Source organism: Magnolia sinica, chromosome 5 (assembly GCF_029962835.1).
Source record: "Magnolia sinica isolate HGM2019 chromosome 5, MsV1, whole genome shotgun sequence".
Lineage (NCBI taxonomy): Eukaryota > Viridiplantae > Streptophyta > Magnoliopsida > Magnoliales > Magnoliaceae > Magnolia > Magnolia sinica.
In genome coordinates, this window is record NC_080577.1 from 96,656,687 (window position 1) to 96,675,737 (window position 19,051).

The 19,051-nt window shown below is 39.6% G+C and overlaps 1 protein-coding gene across 5 annotated transcripts in view; it reads left to right on the forward strand.

The window, feature by feature from the left end:
- LOC131246360 (uncharacterized) overlaps nt 1-19,051 on the forward strand; it is a 49,150-nt gene that overhangs the window by 19,060 nt on the left and 11,039 nt on the right. For all 5 annotated transcript variants that reach the window (XR_009171331.1, XM_058246409.1, XM_058246408.1 and 2 more), the window contains exons 3-5: nt 6,607-6,821; nt 6,929-6,999; nt 7,135-7,297. Coding sequence is in view for 4 of the 5 variants with exons in the window: in XM_058246409.1 (XP_058102392.1) it covers nt 6,607-6,821; nt 6,929-6,999; nt 7,135-7,297 (449 nt within the window). In the remaining variant the exon portion in view is untranslated. The remainder of the gene's footprint in view (nt 1-6,606; nt 6,822-6,928; nt 7,000-7,134; nt 7,298-19,051) is intronic.

Genomic DNA, 19,051 nt, shown 5'->3' on the forward strand with positions numbered 1-19,051 from the left:
GTTAGGGTTGAAGGGGTTGAAGGATTTGGATTGAGGTGGTGAGAAGGGATAACAAGGCCTGTTCACTTGTCGAGTAAAAGGGCTTAGATAGTAGGATCGGTGTTCTATGTATTGCCAATACAACCGATGATATCAACTAATATTATCGTTATCTCACCATACCAATACTAAACATAATATCGTGGATAATATTACATAATATTGTGGATAATATCGATAATATCCATTAGTACATGTTGATATCTTGTGATATTGGCTAGTCCCCTTTAGTATAAATACACATGCGATATTACCACTTGTATCAATGATAACAACACAATTCCTTTTTTTTTTTTTTTGAAAGGTACAGAAACTTCTATTAAAGTAATGCCTGAAAAAAGGCGAAAAGACAACTAAAGCCTGGCATCACAAACCAATCACTGTGGTTGGAGGTATTAATATAATTTACCCAAACAAAAACATTTAACTTGATCCTCTCAAATACATCCGCAACTGACCCGCTTTTATCTCGGAAGGTTTGATTGTTCCTTTCCTCCACAAAGCCCATATTACCCCCAACAAAGCTAACCTCCTCAAAGTCCCTCCTTTGCTCTTGGCTCCTCCCTCATGGCACACAAGGAAGAGATCGTCAATAGACCCTGGCATCAGCTAGGAAATATTAAGCGGAAAGTAATCTCTCTAACACCTTTGGAGCAAATGCACAGTGGATGAACGAGTGATTCATCGGCTCCGCGCCCCTCATACGCATGACGCAACAATTGGGGATTGCCATTGATCTCTCTCTTTCTCTCTCTTTGTTTTTTCTTTGTTTTGTTTTTGTTTTTTTGTTTTGTTTTGTTTTGTTTTTTGGTTTTTTTTTTTTTTTGCTTTGTTTTTTGCAGATTGTTTATTGTGAGCATCCTATTCCTTTCCACTAACCAAGCAACAACCGCCACATTGGGAGGGGCCCCATAGGTAAATGTGGGAGTTATGAGACCATAACTCACACTTGAAGAGGTATTGGTCATCATCCTATAGAAGGAGTGAACTGAGAGTTGACTGGATTTGACCTTGGTCCACAACATCAAATCCCTCTCGCCCAATGATGGCTCTATTTGATGGAGCCTCTCCTAGGGCCAAATGAACACCACGTCTGTCAAATTCCTCTTACAAGGAGGAGACTAGACAACTGTGTCGTTGGAATGGAGAAGCACCAAGCAATGGAAACATTCTAGTCTAGAGCAAGGTTACTAACCCTTGGAAACACCTATTAGAGAGATCTCTCTCTGACCATACGTTTTGCCACCTCCCTCAACCTCCCTTCTTCTATCTCGAACCTCCACAACCATTTTCCTAGTTATGCAATGTTCATTTGCTCCAATTTCCTTATCCCTACTCGTCCTTCCTGGTATGGCTTGCATACCTCATCCCACCTTAGAAGATGAAAATTTTCTGCTTCACTTCAGCTCCTTGCCACATGAAATCTCATCTCAAACTATCCAACCTGTTCAACATCGCCAACGGGCACCTAAAGAGGGACGTAAAATAGATTGGCAAATTCGTAATAGCCGCTTTGATCAATTTAAGCCTACTCCTCAGAGAAAGGTGTAGACTCTTCCGCCTGGATAATTTCCTCCCCGCCCTTTTGATTACCTTGTCTCAAAAGTGTTTTGCAAGCTTGCCAGTGCACACGAGGAGCCCAAGATATGACAATGGAAGAGACCCAACTCACCACTTGAACACTTCCACTAGCCTATCCACCTCCTCTTTGAAAGTGTGAATGCCCTATAACTCATTTTTTAGAATATTAACCTTTAATTTGGACACTACCTTGAAGCACCTCACTATTTTCCGTAGGTTATCCACTATCACAGTATCTACATCACAAAAGAGGATCGTGTCATTGGTGAACTGAAGATGCAAGATCTAGAAGTCAACGTTCTCCATATTGAAGCAACTAATCAGCCCAACAGATTGACCTTTATCCAACATCTTTCTCAATGCTTTAACCACCACCACAAATAGAAAAGGGGATCGTGGGTCCCCCCTACTTAAGACCTCTCGACGCCTAAGAGAAGCCTTTAGGAGAGCCGTTCACAAGCATAGAAACTTGGTCGAGTGCAGATATTCTTTGATCCATCTCTTCCATTTTTGTCCACACCCTAGCCTCCTTAGTATATGGTCCTAGAAGTCCCAATTCATGTGATTGTACGCTTTCTCAATATCCAGCTTACAAAAATACCCTTTTTCCTTTTCCTGTACTGCGAGTTCACACACTTTGGGCAATCCGAGACCTTCCTCCTGGCCACAAACGTGCCTAGGGGTTCCGAGATGACATTTCCTAACACCACTTGAGATCTTATGGCCAGAATTTGGTTTGAATCTTATAGGCCCCCCCTATTAGGTTGATAGGCTTGAAATCTTGCAAACACTCAACACTTTCGACTTTTGGGATGATAGCAATGAACGATGCACCCGGCTTCGATGATATCCGACCTCTCACCTAGAACTCATTTAGGAAATGAAGCCAGTCGCTCTTCACAATGTCCAAAAAGACTTGGAAAAACGCCAACTGGAAACCATCCCGATCTAGAGCCTTGTCCCTGCCCAACGAATCCACTACAACTTTAATCTCCTCGACTGGGAAAGGCCTTCCTAGACTTTTAGCTTTCTCCAATGATAGCTAACTGAAATGAAGATTATCCAGCTAAGGCCGCACCCAACCCTCATCAGAAAGCAACTCCCTATAATGTCTGCTCTCTTTGTTAGAAGGATAAGGAGTCAGTTGACCACCTTTTTATGCATCGTCTGTTTGTGAGGGGGATGTGGGACGAATTCTTGTTGCTGTTTGGGATCTTGTGGGTGATGTCAAAGTCCATCTGCCATCTTTTGTGGGCATGGCATGGTGGTGGGTTCGATAAAGTTGGTAGGCATGTTTGGAGGTTGGCTCTGCTTGTGGGGCTATGAGCGATTTGGGGGGTGAACTGGTGCTTCAACAATTCGTCGGGATGCTTATAGAGTCTTTATAAGGCAATAAAATAAAATAAATAATAATAATAATAATAATAATAATCAATAATCGAGTGGGTAGCGACTTGTTTTGCATTGAAAGGGTGTTCCTTATGTATTCCTGTTTGGGATGCATTGTAAATTTTTTATAAATTGATGATTGGTGGCCTGGGGTCTTGTATTTTGCTGTATATTGCTACTGTTTTTGCTAGCCCTTTGGCCTTGTTCAATACATAAATTCTGTTATCTTTAAAAAAATTGCAAAATGGTGTCACAAACTTGACTTTTTTTTTTTTTTTTCTCCTTATCCTTCTGTCTTCCACTAACTTGCTGTGAATCATGTTATTCCTAGCCAGAGCACTTGCAATTCCATGTAATTTTTTTTTATTTGTCTTCTTTTTTCAGCCACATCACATGAGATTGCGACCTCCACTTCATCTTCTCTTAAGGCGGTTCATATATTTGAGGGAATGGTTGGCTTGCATAACCTTCTCTTCGTCCGAAACCTCTCTCCTTCAAGAGCTTGCTCCATCCCCTTCAAGAGCTTGCTTCATCCATTGCACCAATTTTATTAAGAACACGCCAAAAGTGTGAAAGAGCTACAAGGAGCAACCCAATGGAAGCTAAGAGAACCGATCTACATCAAAATCTAGATTAGAAGCCCAATCTTTTACAGCCGCCTTAGCCCTCTCAATCAACCTAGACATTGACCCACACTTGTAGCTGAAATTCCAGTTGTTACACTCACCCCAAATGGCCCAAAGACTTACTAACAACGGTAGCCTCCACATCGCCCTCCCTTGCCGCAACCGCCTCCATGCCAAGCTTGCAACAACCCTTCAATCAACCTAGGTATCACCCAAGGAATCTCGAATAGCCCCACAATGTTCTCCTGTACCACCCTCACTATTGGACAATGAATAAGCAAGTGGTTTACCGTTTCCACATCACTTGGGCACGTGGAGCACATGTCGGAGATAAGCATCAACTCCTTTTGAAGATTGTCAATGGTGAGAACCCTATTCTTTCCCACTAACCAAGAAAAGGCTGCTATTTTGGGAGTACCATAATCTCAAACACAAGCTAGTGGGGTCGAATCAGAACGAGTGCCTTCTCAAGTAATCAGCTTGTAGAAAGATTGAACCGAAAACTTTCCAGGTTTCTCCACTTTCCATAGCATAGCATCTTTCACCCCCGAAGCAAGGCTAAACCCTTGAAGTAAGGCCGGGGTTCTTATAAACTCTTCAGCCTTTTCATCCGTTAGATTTCTTCTATAAAGTGGGTACCAAACCCACTCCCTACCTGACTTAGAGAGAAGCACGTGGAGATGGTGATGCTACAAATCAGAGTACTTGACACCAGCCTAGAGAATTTGGTCTGCAGCCTTATGTCTTCTAGCCAAATATCATCCCAGAAACACACCCTTTCTCCATCCCCAACTGCAAATTCGACCCCTTCTTTGAGGTGGACCGAAATGCTTTCAACTGCCTTCCACAAGCTGGAAGCCTAGTATAAGGAAGACGGCTTGACCGCCTAACCCTCCCATCGTCGCTTCATATTTGGCTATGCTAACTTCTCTCCATAGACAGACTTCCTCCATCCCGATCCTGAAATAATATGAAGCCAGCAAAACCCTAGCAATACAATTCCTACAAAAATAAGAAAAAATGAAAAAAACTAGGGTTGTTTTAACAGCGCCACTTAAGTTGTTTGACATTAAAACATGATTTTGGTGGAGAATCATGATTCAGGAGTAGAATCGAACCAGAAAAAAGTGAGAAAAAATTATTTAATTTAATTTTTTTTTTGTTCTTCTACATATTAGCTTGGATTCTAGTAGAAATACATGTCTATGCATGGTTTTTCATGCATTGGCATGGATTTAAGGGGGGAAAATATTTGGAGGTGAAAAATGAAGGAAATGGAGAAACCTGAATTTTCTCCATTTTACATTTTAAAATTGTAATGCAAGTGTGGAAAAGTTATATGTTGATGAGTGTTGGTTGATCTACAGATTTAATTGCATCACTCATGGCCGACAATGCATGGTCTTGTGCCTAAACAATGGAAACAGTTTTTTTCCTTTAATGATTTTTGGAGTCCTATGTGTGCAATCATGTGTCTTTTAACATCTCTTGAAGTTTTAGTGAAATATGTCACCATTTTGCTAATGTTTCCGCAATGTTTCCCTCAGACAACAATGCATAACCCTGTATTTGTGATATTATTGATGATATTGATACGGGCCGTTTCCTTGGGGGTGCGATACATATACTGATTAGGAGATATAAAACTCTGAGTAGGATTGACTGGCGAAATAAAATTTGTAAATCCAACTCCAAATGGTTGGTGAAAGCCTTTGATGATGATGATGATGATGATGTTGGTGATGAATTGATACTTGATAAGTATAATATAAAATTATATGTCAATTTATTTAGGTCTAAGCTTAACTGCATAGATAATACATCTAACGTAATGTAGGGGCATACTATCAGTGAAGAATAAGAAAGAAAGAAAAGAAATTCACAATAGAAACCCAATTATTGAGATCATTTAAACCTGTGCAAATCATGCTAAACAATCATAAGTTAATGGCTTATTTTTGTGAAATACTTGAAAATTTAGCAAGAGGAAAAAAAAAAGAACTGTCCTACATCTCACGAAGATTTTTTTTACCCAAACTGATTCATTCTAATTTGATTTGTCACAATATGCTTTGATGTATTTTTTTTTCTTTTTCTTTCTTTTTTATGCTCAAATCCGGTAGGGTACGACCAAAAACCCCAAATCCCCCTTCCCAAGAGAGAAGAATGAACAAAAAGAAGTGCAAAGATAAAAAGAAGCCATTGTGTTTATGTGATTGTATCAACTTTATCACTTGTCACATTGGTGCTTGCATCTTCTGTTTGTGAATTCGGGCCGCTTGATTCACCTTCAAATATACATAAGGGACCCCCTAACACGAATACATATCGTCTGCTATGTATCATATTGGCCAATGTTTTGGCCTCCATTCATTTCAGAAAGTGTTTATTTTTTATTTTTTAATAATTTGAAGAGCTGTTTAATTCTATTTCCAGTTCTCCTTGTCCATAAGAAATTGTCTGCATTGCTACTTCCAAAGGCTTCTTGGCGTGCTTATCCATTTGTTGTTCTAGGTATTTCGAGTCATCGTAATTTCTTAACATATGTCCTATAAGATCTCTCAACTGACAGAATTGGGCTTGACATGCCAGAAAGGCTTTGATCACAAGTGAGCTCTTTCAGCCACATCTTTTGGTGGACATGGAAATCAGAATGGGTTATGTCACCATTAGCCTGTTGAACATTAAAAAGAGCATGGCTTGTCTTTCAGAAGAAAATTCTAAACCCCAAGTTGGTCACTCGGAAAGATTCCATGCCCATGGGTTGCCATTTTCTGAAATTGCTTTATGCATCAGTATCATCTTTAGTTAAGTTCAATATGTTTTGGTTTTGAAGGAATACCCACTGACAATGCAGAGTATCCACTTGGTCAAATTTACATTATTGTATTCATTTTTTCCTTATGAAACTGTTGTTTGAAGTAACTGATGCTGATGAAAGATAAAAATTGGTTTGAAATCTTAATAATAGGCAGCTTGTTAATTGGTAGAACTCCGGATGAGATAACCATTTTGGAAGAGAGGGTCAAGCTGCTATCTGAAGCTGGATTGAGAGCAGAGTTCATATCAGGAACTGAATTGCTTTTAAAGGAACCTGCACTTGAGGTTGGGAAGGACACTGGAGCTTCCTTTCTACCAGATGACTGTCAATTGGATGCTCACCGGGCTGTTTCGTTCATTGAGAAGGTGTGGTTAGTGTTTCCTGTTTGTAGTGGAAAGATTGGGCTTGTTGATTATTGGTAATTATTTTCTAAAGGTTTAATCTAATCAATGCAAATTTGTTTAACGTATAGGGTAACAGATTTTTTGCCTCACATGGAAGATATGGAGAGTTCTATAATGAACCAATCATCTCGTTAATAAGGTGTGGTACTATGATCTGCAGTTCATATCACACCTTCCCTAGTGAAACCCCAGGATGATCATATTCTCCAAACTCTGTATTTTTCATTTTTTTTTTTCTTCAGAACTGAGTGTTTTTCATTCTGATAATATCCAGATCTGGTCAAAATGGAGAGGTTGAAGCTGTTCAAACTGCCAAGCATGTTTTATACGGTAAAAAGGCTGTTGTAATTGCTGTAGGTGCTTGGAGTGGGTCTTTGATGCAATACCTGGTCAAGGAATCTGATATTGTATTGGATGTCCCTGTGAAGCCTCGAAAGGTTTGCTTCTAGAACTTGAACTGGTTCAGACTCACATGGATTGGTATACATGCCATATACAGTTTATCAGTAATATCCGTAGCAGCATGTATTGCCCTTTTTTTTTATGTTCCTTCTTTTTTTTTTTTAGTGAATAGATTTTTATTGAGAGAAAGGAGAACAATGAAGAAAAGCCAGGTGCCAGAAACAGAAAATACATCCACCAAGTCCAAGAACACCCCCATAGAAGTGTTTCAAAAAAATCACACTACTAGTAATTCCGCAGTTTCATTGGCCTCTCTATAGAGATGTTAGAATGAAAAATTTAAAGTAGAGGACAGTCCCCAGCCTTTGATGAAGATTTCTCAATGTTCCCTGGAAACACCAATTGGGTTTGGATTAAAATTGAGGTCGGAAGTCCCTGTTACCGATATTGAATACCTTGCTAGGAAAGTGGATAATCCATATTCTATATAATGAGAAGGTCCGATCGTTGATGTGGCATGTGCATCATTTGGACCTCACCTTTTTGTTGCACACCCATCCTAGATTGTTTTGGTTAGATGATTCTAAATATATGATCATTGGCTAGGAAAATAGTACTACATATTGATTGTATTAAAGAAGGTCCATTCATTAATTTGGACCACCCGTCATGTGAGACCCACCTTCGACTGTTTGTTCCTCTTAAAAGTTACTTTGATTGGATGATCCTAGCCATTGATCAATGAGTAGGATAAAGGATGGCCCATGCATAGGTCCTATCATCATTTTGGATCATCTATTATGTGGGCCCCACCTTTGATTTGTTAAAATTGTGACACCAAAATCACCATGGGTTTATTCACTTTTATGAGCCCATATGAATATGTGATCCATGTTTCACATGCTAATAGGGCCCAAGTGTTAGTGGACCCTTTGAGGGGTATTTTTGACATTTCCCTCTTGAAAGGGTGGCTTTTAGGATTAGTTATGTTAAAGTTAAGAGAGTTACGATTTTGGGTGTTTTGAGAGCCTCCAAGGGGAGAGATCTAGGGTTTTTTGCTGTAAGTTCTCTCCATCCATGTAATCTTCTCTGAATATTAGATTGATTGTCACTTTGGGCTATAGTTTTTTCCTGCGAGGGTTTTCCACGTAAAAAATTGTGCGTTCTCTGTGTGGTTGCTTGGATTTTTTCGTTTTCTGTTGCTTGTTTCAATTCTAGATTAAGGTGCTTCCATAGGGTTGGTTCCTCAACAAGTGGTATCAGAGTGAGGTTGGTTTGTTAGTTTGAATTAGAGATATGGCGTCAAGGGGATCGAATGTGAAGTTCGAGATAGAGAAATTTATAGGTAAAAACAACTTTGAACTATGGAGATTGAAAATGAAAGCCCTCCTAGTTTAGCAAGGGCTGCAGTATGCACTCATTGGGAAAGCGCATTGTCTGGAATGTGAGAGGTAAGAAGATTTGGATGAACTGGATTAAAGGGCAATTAGTACAATTCAATTGTGCTTGGCTGATGAAGTCCTTTGCAATGTCATCGATGAGACAACTAGTGTTTTAAATATCGACGATATCAGCCGATATATCCCACGATATATCTTGTATCCCACTTGTGCGATACAAAACACACAGGTAGTGCCGATATATCCCACATATTCGATCTAGTAAGCATTTTCGATTTTCGATCCATGTTTTTGTTGTAAATCATGTTAAACCAGTGTCAAATGGTTACAGATTTATGAATCTTCATGTTTTCCATGAAAAATCATGGATTTGGAACTTCAATTTCGAGATTTGGGGGAGATGGGTCAATTTGCGAAAAATTGAGAAAAATCGAAATGTCTCAATTTCTCACAAATTTGTTGCAATCTTTATATCCAAACACAAAATTAAACATGTATGTAACCTGATCTAGTGATTCTTCTTTTGCTTTTGAATGTATTGCTTGTGTTTCCAAACATGTCTTCTTACGTTTATAAATTATAAGAATATACTTTTAATATACTTGCATCAGTTCAATTGGAAAGCGCATATATTAGGACCATAAAGGAAACCCCTATTATGTGCACTTTTTATTTTTGTAATATTTTGATTTCTAAGTGTGTATTGATGTCTTTTTCAACAATCTTTGAAGTTTCATTGAAAAAATTGACCAAATTCCCAATGTTCCCATGTTTCACAACAACAACGATACATTACGCGATATAACCGATATATCCCATGCAATAACCGATATGTATCCGTATCCCAAGGGAGCGATACATTACGCGATAACGATATTAAAAACATTGGAGACAACTATTGTAGATTTATGGGCGAACTTGAAGAGTATTTACATGACGAAATCTCTTACCAATCGTCTATTTCTGAAGAGAGTTTTATAATTTGAAAAATGGGGAAAGGGTCGGATCTATTTGAACATATTAACACATTCAACAAATTGGTTTACAAGTTGATGAGTGTTGAGGTGAAGATCGAGGATGAAGACAAAACCCTGATTTTGTTAACATATCTTCCCAAGTTGTTTGAGTATCTGGTTGATACTCTTTGCTATGGTAGGGATACTTTGGACATCGAGACCGTTATCACAACCCTTCAGCCGAAGCAGTTGCGACGGCAGAACGGCGGTGAAAGTACCTCTACGGATGCGTTGTTTGCTCGGGAAGCCTATCTGAGCGAGAGAAGGGAAAACCACTATCTACATCAAACTCAAAAGGCAAAAGAAAGTTGAAGTGTTGGAATTGTTAAAGGTTGGGACACTTAAAAAATGACTTAGTTTTCCAAAGCGCGGAAGGATGAGAAGTCAGATGATTCGCCAAAGGAAGCTAATTCTGTTAAATCTAGTGGAGGCTCAGATGATTGTGATGTATTGTTGGTGACCAAGATCGGAAATTTCTATCAGGAATGGATCTTGGATACGGGTGCATTGTACCATGTGTCCTCATCGAATTTAGTTTACCACATATAGTGAGTATGATGGTGGGTTGGTTCTTATAGGCAATGATCATGCCTGCAAGATGATTGGAATTGGTTCGGTTCACATCGGGATGTTTGATGGGGTAGAACGTACTCTGACAGATTTGAGGCATGTTCCAAACTTGAAGAACAATTTAATCTTGGGAGCTCTAGATGCAATTGGTTGCAAGTTCGCTGGTTATGATGGTGTCCTGAAGGTTTCAAAGGGGGCTCTTATAGTAATGAAAGCACAACGAAGCGGTAATCTTTACCGGTTAATCGGAAATACTATATCTAGTGGAGCTGCAGTGTTTGTAGTGGATTCTACATTGGCATGTTTGTGGCATGCGCGACTAGGACACATGAGTGAACGGGGTATGAAGGTACTTCTCAATCATAAGTTAATTCCTAGTTTTAAAAGCTTTGATTTGGATGTATGTGAGCATTGCATATATAGGAAACAGTCGAGGCTGCGTGCGTTTTAAAGCCGAAAAACATTTCAGTAAAGGGTAGCTTGATTACGTGCATTCTGATGTGTGGGGGCCATCCTTTGTTGTTTCCGAAGGAGGATTGTCTTACTTTGTCACATTTATAGACGACTTCTTTATGAAGGTTTGGGTTTATATTTTGAAACATAAATCCAATGTGTTTGCCACTTTCAGTATATGAAAAACGATGTTTGAAAAATAGACGGTGGAAAATGAAAGTTCTGAGGACAGATAACGGCGTGGAATTTATTTCAAGAGAATTTGATCAGTATTGCAAGAATGAGGGAATAGTTAGCCACAACATAGTGAGGCATATGCCAGAGCAGAATGGTGTGGCAGAACATATGAACCAGACTCTTTTGGAAATGGCTTAGAGTATGTTGAGCAATTCCGGGTCGAGCAAAGAGCTTTGGGTCGAAGCTGTTTCTACAGCTTGTTGTTTGGTTAAGAAGTTTTCCTCTACAATTATTGATTGTAAAATTCCTGAGGAAATATAGAGTGGTTAGGTAGTTGATTACTCGGGTTTGAGAATTTTTTGTTGTGATGCTTATTCTCATGTACCGTCGATAGAGATAAATAAGTTAGACCAAAGAGCAAAAAAGTGCACCTTTGTTGGCTATGGTGATGCGGTGAAAGTTACATGTTGTTAGACCGTGCTTCACGAAAGATTATTATTGGCTAGGATGTCAAATTTGATGAGAGTTCCTTGTTTCAAAAAGATGAGCAAAAGGAAGCAGAAAAATCAGATGTTAATGTGGAATTAGATAAGGGTGAGATACTTGAAGAACTTGAGGCGCAGGTCGAGGTATAGGAAGAGGTGGAGCCGTTACCTATTAGGAGAAATCCACTGATGGATTGTAAGTTACTGTTGAGATATAGGGATGACTCTAATGTTGCATCTGCTCTCATTATGGATGAGGGGGATCCATCTACTTTCAAAGAAGCTTTAGAAGATAAAGATGCAAAAAAGTGGATGACAACTATGCATGAAGAGATGAATTTTCTGTATAAAAATCAACCGTAAGAGCTAGTTGAGCTACCCGTTGGGAGAAAGGAGATCGGGTGCAAGTGGATATTTTGAAATAAACTGGTTAGGTAGAAGGCCAGATTGGTAGCAAATGGATATGCTCAAGAATGGGTCGACTTCAGTGAGATTTTCGCATCAGCGGTAAAGCAGGTATTTATCAGATTTATGTTGGCTCTGGTTACTCAATACAATATGGAATTGGAATAGTTGGATGTTAAAACTACGTTTCTACATTGGCAATTAGAAGAACTGATTTATATGAAGCAACCAAAAGGGTTCGAGGTGTAGGGAAAGAAGGATCTTGTTTGTAGGTTAAAGAAGTTGTTGTACGGCTTGAAACAATCGCCTAGGTAAAGGTATAAGAAGTTTGACTCTTTCATGTTGAGTCAGAGCTTCACTATAAGTGAATTTTGATCATTTTGTTTATTTTAGAGCACCGAGTGGCAGAGAATTCATCATTCTAGTGTTATATGTTAATAATATGCTTATTGCCATCCATAACATGTCTGAAATCAACATGTTCAAGGCTTAGTTATCTAGGACGTTTGAAATGAAAGATCCGAGGGCTGGAAAGAGGATTTTTGGCATTGGTATACACAGGGACAGGGAGAGGAGTGAGCTATGGTTGTCTCAGGAGGAGTATCTTGGGAAGGTTCTAGTAAAGTTCGGACTAGAAAAGGCAAAACTGGTTAGCACTCCCCATGTTGTTCACTTTAACTTTCTTTATAATCGTCTTTTGTCAGATGAAGAAAAGCGATACATGTCTCGTGTTCCCTATTCAAGCGTAGTTGACAGTCTTATGTATGTTGTGGTCTGTACAAGATCAGATATTTTACACGCAATTGGTGTTATGAGCAGATACATGTCAAAGCCCAACAAGCAACATTGGGAAGTGGTGGAATGGTTACTTAAGTATATACGAGGTACGGCAGACCACGTCTTGTGTTTCGATGATTTAGAAGAGAGACTCGTAGGCTATGCTAATTTGGATTATTCAAGGAATGTGGACAATAGAAGGTCCACTTTCGGGTACTCGTTTATGCTAGTGGGTGGAGCTATCAGTTAGATGTCTAAGCTTCAATCTGTAGTTGCACTTTCCACTATCGAAGCTGAATTCATGGCATTGACGAAGGCATTAAAGGAAGTTATTTGGTTGAAAGGGATGATGAATGAGTTGGGGCTTTAGCAGGAAGCTGTGCCTGTGCATTGTGACGACAAGAGTGTAATTAATTTGGTGAAGAACTCGGTATATCACTCCTGAACTAAGCACATTTTTGTTTGTCATCACTTTATCCGACAAATGCTAGAAAAAGGAGATGTTCCTCTTGACAATATTCACACTAGTGACAATCCGACGGACATGCTTATGAAGGTCATTCATGCAGAGAAGTTCAAGTTTTGTTCGACTTCTCTGGGTTGGCAAGAAAGGAATAAAAATGGAGTATGCATGAATTGATGATGGTGATGCTTAGAAGAAGATTGGCAAAGCAAGGAAGTGATTTTGCTATCGAGGTGGAAACAGTTAAAATTGTGATACCAAAATCACTTTGGGTTTATTCACTTTTATGTGCCCATATAACCCATGTTTCACATGCTAACAAGGTCCAAGTGTTAGTAAACCCTTAGAGGGGTATTTTTGACATTTTCCTTTTGAAAGTGTGACTTTTAGGGTTAGTTATGTTAAGGTTAAGAGAGTTATGATTTTGAGAGCCTCCAAGGGGAGAGAGCTAGATTTTTTGTTGTTGTAAGTTATCTCCATCCTTGTAATCTTCTCTGAATAGTATATTGATGTCACTTTGTGCCATGGTTTTTCCCCCAAGGGTTTTCCATGTAAAAAACCGTGTATTCTCTCTGTGGTTGCTTGGATCTTGTTGTTTTCTCTTGTTTGTTTCAATCCACATTAAGGTGCTTCCGCAAGGCCGGTTCCACAACATGATTGACTGTCCCTCCCAAAAGATTGATTTGATTGGATGACCCTATCTAATTAACATTATTAAAATGGATGATTCATTTAATTATAATAAAGGTTCGATAATTGATCTTGATCATCCATTGTGTGGGGCCCATCTTTGATTTCTCATCCCTCTTAAAAGTCACTTAGATTGGATCATCCTGGCATTTGATCAATGGATAGGAAAATGGATGGTCCATATTGATCGTAAGAGGTCTTTTAATTGATTTGGATTGTCCGTTATATGAGGCCCATCTTTGTTTGCTTGTTCCTCTTAAAAGTTACTTTGATTGGATGATCTTAACCATTCAATCAATGGCCAGGACAAAGGAAGGTTCATCTTGATTATAAAATAGGTGGTCCAATCTTTGATTTGGATCATCCATCACATGGGGCTCACCTTCAATTGATTGGATCATCCAACAATCACTTTGATCTTGATTATAATATAGAAGGTCCAATCATTGATTTGGATCATCCAACAATCACTTTGATCTTGATCATCCAACAATCATTGATTTGGATCATCCATCATGTGAGGCTCACCTTCAATTGATTGGATTATCCAATAATCACTTTGATTGGATGATTCTATCTAATCAATGGCTAGTTAAATGGGTGGTTCATGTTGATTATGTTAGAGCCCCAACCATTGATATAGACCATCCGTCATGAGGGGTCCACCTTTGGTTGCCTGTACCTCTTAGAAGTCACTTTGATCAAATGATTCTAGCCATTTGATCAATGGCTCGGAAAAAGGGACAATCCATTTTGATTACAATAGAGAAGGTCCGATCATTGATTTGGATAGTCCATCATATGGGCCCAACTTAGACTACCCTTCCTCCCAAAATATCACTTGTCAGATGGTGCGTCTGTGTGTGTGGGTTGGGGTTTTGGAAGTTTTTGCAGTCATAATGGATAATTTACCCTTTTATGAAATTCCCTTCTTGATTTTTGGAGGGAATTTGTAATTTTGCAAAATCTTTTCGTAAGGACCAAACACCCCATGTTTAAAATAAAATTATAGAAAATGCTGATTTAATTACTATTTTCATATTTACCCAAACGCACCCTAAATGGTGGTGGAGAACCAAAGACACATAGGGCAAATTTTATTCATAAGAAGTATGGTTCGTCATAGGGCAATTGATTCCTGGGTGTTCCCACAAGGAATAGGGGATTGGATGTTTGCAAAACAATTAATGCCTTTGGGTGGTTAAATGCTGAAAGAATCAGAATCTTCATCATAGGACAGATAATCTATTTCATAAAGTATCAGCTTCATGGTGGATAGGGGCGACAAAGTTAGATTTTGGGGTGAGGCATGGTTTGAGGGAACTGCTTTGGTGGAATCATTTCATCTTCTTCTTCTTCTTTTTTTTTTTTCCTGCTTTTGATACCCAGAGATGCAAGGGTGGTAGATTGCTATGATTGTATTGGGGACTGGTGTGGAATGTAACCCTCTGTTGGTATCTTAATGAGATTATTAATTCCTTCAACAAACTTGTGGGGAAACTCTACGGGGAGATAGCAGGTTAGTCCTTTGATCCCTCTTGGTTGGGGAAGATTCACACTCTTTGCTTGCTACAATTTGAACATCTTCCATCCCACTGAGCTATAAGCTACAAGCGTTAGCTTGGATGTCCAAGGCTAGCAAAATCCTCAATATTGTTAGCCTCAAGAAGAGGAATATTGTCATTCTCTGACAAAATCCTTAGCATTGGTGGTCTCAGGAAGATGAATATTGTGATTCTCAACATGCATTTCACGTGTGGGGAGGAGGAATCTGCAAATCACCCTTTAATCATAAAGTCATAAGATTTGTTTGAATCACTTCGATTTATTTGGAATGCCATAGTCCCATAAATTGATCGGTTGGGACACATGCAGTTAGGATTGAGCAACACAGCTACATGGGAACCGAATCATGAAATCTGAAACGTCAAATTCTGGCCGCTTGCTGAAGCCAACCACGACTAGGAAGGCAAGCCTATTCACTCTGTGAACTGATGGATATGATCGAGCAAGTGTGACTGGGTGACACTGCCCCTTGCTTTTTAATTTCTCTCCTTTTCTTCCTCTCTTTTTCCCTCTCCTCTTCTCTCTGATTTCCTTGCTACCTCATGATAGCGAGGGAAGGATAGGGATGTCCCATGGCAGCAAGAGAGTGGTGGACCCCACTAGGGGTGTCATGCACCAATATTCCCCCACTCAACCGCATCATGGGGAATTTACTTTCATGGCTCGGCTTGACAGGATTGATAAAGATCACATCCAATGAGCAACAATCAGGGGGTGGGACCAATCAAGACTCTTGTGTCTCTCTACACAGTTGCGTGTAGACTAAATTACCACTATACCTGTGCATAATCTCCCAAGCTCTCCAACGCCTTTCTAAGACCTACATTGCCACAAGATGTAGATGACCTTTGATCTTGAGTCACTTTGCCTGCAGACACGCTTGTTCTCCTGTCCAGTTCAAAATTACTAATTTTTTACAGGCGATCTTTGATTTTTATTTTTTATTTTTTAATACATCATATATATTTTTCAAGAAATGATTTGCAAACAAACATTTCCCACAAAACTTGATAATGCCACAACGGATGTCTTAACTTGTGTAGTCATGGTCTTAAGAACTTGTTGTTGCTGCTAAGGGATTTCCCCTCACAAATATACAATTCAAAACTGACTAAAATACATTCCTATCAATACAATACATCCCTAACTACATCAATCACGAGCTTTGTAATGTACGCTAAAGTAGCTACACTCAATCTCATCCTCTTGTACCCTCTCAATGCAATGAAACTACATCAATCACGAGCTTTGTACTGTACACTAAGGTAACACTCAATCTCATCCTCTTGTACCCTCTCAATGCAATGAAATTTAGGTTAGGAGCCCCATTTCTCAAGACTAGTATTTAGTCATACCCACTGTGTGAATTATCTCCGATATTATCAAAATTAATATATCCTCGATATTATTTGTATCTCTAGCTCAGCGATATTTGGATCTGACTCATTCTTTGTCTCATGCCTTAAAATGATATAGCCAAATGTATAGACGGTGTAGATGCAACACATACATCATGGTGTGCCCCACAGAACTTGGTGCGTCACTTCAGTAGCCAGTTTAACTACGCAACCTGTCATTATCTTCCACGTCCGGACGTGGATTGCGTACTAGCCCTGCCCGTCCCTAGCTCCGAACGGGCAGTTCTGTGGGCGGGCCCACCGTGATGTATCTGTACATCCAAGCCGTCAATCCCTTTTCTCAGATTATTTTAAGGCACGAGCACAAAAATCAGGCAGATCCAACGCTCAAGTGGACCACACCAAATAATAAGCATGGTTGCATTAAAACGCACAAAGCATTAAATGTTGGTTGGTGCTCTGTTGGCCTCACCATAATGTATTTGTTTCATCCATTTCGTTCTTCCATTTTTACGGATCATTTTAGGATTGATACAAAAAATTATAGGGATGTAAATCGTAGGTGGACCACACCACAGGAAAACAATAATGATTGGATATCCACCATTAAAATCCTCCTAAGGCCCACTGTACTGTTTATTTGACATCATCTGTTGATTGGGTCCTAAAGACCCAGATGAAGGGAAGAAATAAATATCAGGTTGATCCAAGGCTTTTATGGCTCCCAAAACGTTTTTAATGGTCAACGCTCATTCAACACTGTTTCCTGTAATGTGGTCCACTTGAGTTGTGGATATGGTTTAATTTTGGGCTCAACACCTAAAATGATCAGTAAAAACGGATGGACGGCGTGGATAAACCACATACAATCACGGTCGGCCCAACAGAGTTTACTCAGTAAGATAAGAGCGTACTATGCTCAGTACGCAATCCCACGCCCGTCATTGACGGGGCACATTGCGTCACCAAGTTATGTGGGTCCCACCGTCATTCATGCACTGTATCAACTCCGTACATTAGCTTTATCATATAATTTTATGGCTTTAAACCAAAATTTAATCATATCCAAATTTTAAGTGGACCACATCACCTGAAATAGTGTGAATTGAAGTCTACCGTTGAAAACTTCTCGGGGCCCACGGAAGTTTTAGATCAAGATGATATTTGTGTTTTCCATTCATCCATGTCTGCGTGATCTTATGAACAGTTTGGATGACAAATAAACATCACTGGGGGCCTTAGAAATGTTTCAACGATGGAAAGCAATACTTCCACTGTTTCCTTTGGTATGGTCTGCTTGAGCTTTTGATATACTTTAGTTTTGGGCTCAACCCCCAAAATGATATGGAAAAACGTATGGACGGTGTGGATAAACCACATGAATTCACAGTGGGCCCAACAGAGTTTACTCAGTACGATGAGAGTGTACCGAGTAACTCAGTACGCGTCACCATTTCATTTTAACCTATCCGCGCGCTCCGTTTTCGCCCATTCGCGCCCCTCTCCTTCACATTCCCTCTCCTTCACGAAAGCATGCGTTCCGGAGCGACGTTCGCGGCGAGGTTTCCTAAATCCGGCCTGATTTCTCGCCGGAATCTCGAAAAAATTCCCACCTCCGATCATCGATCTTCGCTGCAGCCTACAAGTACTCTCCGATTTCTCTTATTTTTTTTTTTTTTTTCTGATTCTTCACATATACACAACTTTTAATGGTCGGTTGTGGCGATATCAACGATATATCGTGCGATATCGACGATATATCGGCCGATATCTGGATTTTGGGTTTTTTGGTATTTTCCGGGGGTTATCGCGAGGGTTTCGTCTCGCGGGGGTGCGATAACGATAATATCGGCCGATACTATCAATATTTCGAACACTGGGTTCAATGAATGGTTAGATGAATAGTTGGGATGGACGAGATGATTAGACTAATTTCTTACCGCAACACATGCTTTTAGGCCCCCATTAAATGGAAACCTATTATGTATGAATTCTTTTTGTAATTTAATTTTTTTTAAAAAAAATTCCTAAATATGCAAATATGTGCATTTTAGCATCTTCTAAAGTTTCACTGAAAATTCCACTGTTTTTCCCCATGTTCCCCCACATTTCTGGTTATCAGTGATAATATTGGTGATATCGATATTGTTGCCATTTCCCCAGCCAGCAAAACTTGTAGCGATACCGACACTTCGAACACTGGTCATAGCCGCCTGCACATTTACATATGTAGGCTTCCTTCATCATAGTAGCTTGGTTTAGTGGATCAGCTCTCCTGGAAGTCAATCAACAAGGTATTCAGGCTGCTAGTTGGAGGAGTAAATCAAGGCAGAGAGGGAGGGAGGGAGGTGCAAGAACCCGGCCCTTCTGTGTCATAATCAGCATTAATAGAAAAACTCTTGTATCTTCAGTATGGTGATGCAACTTCT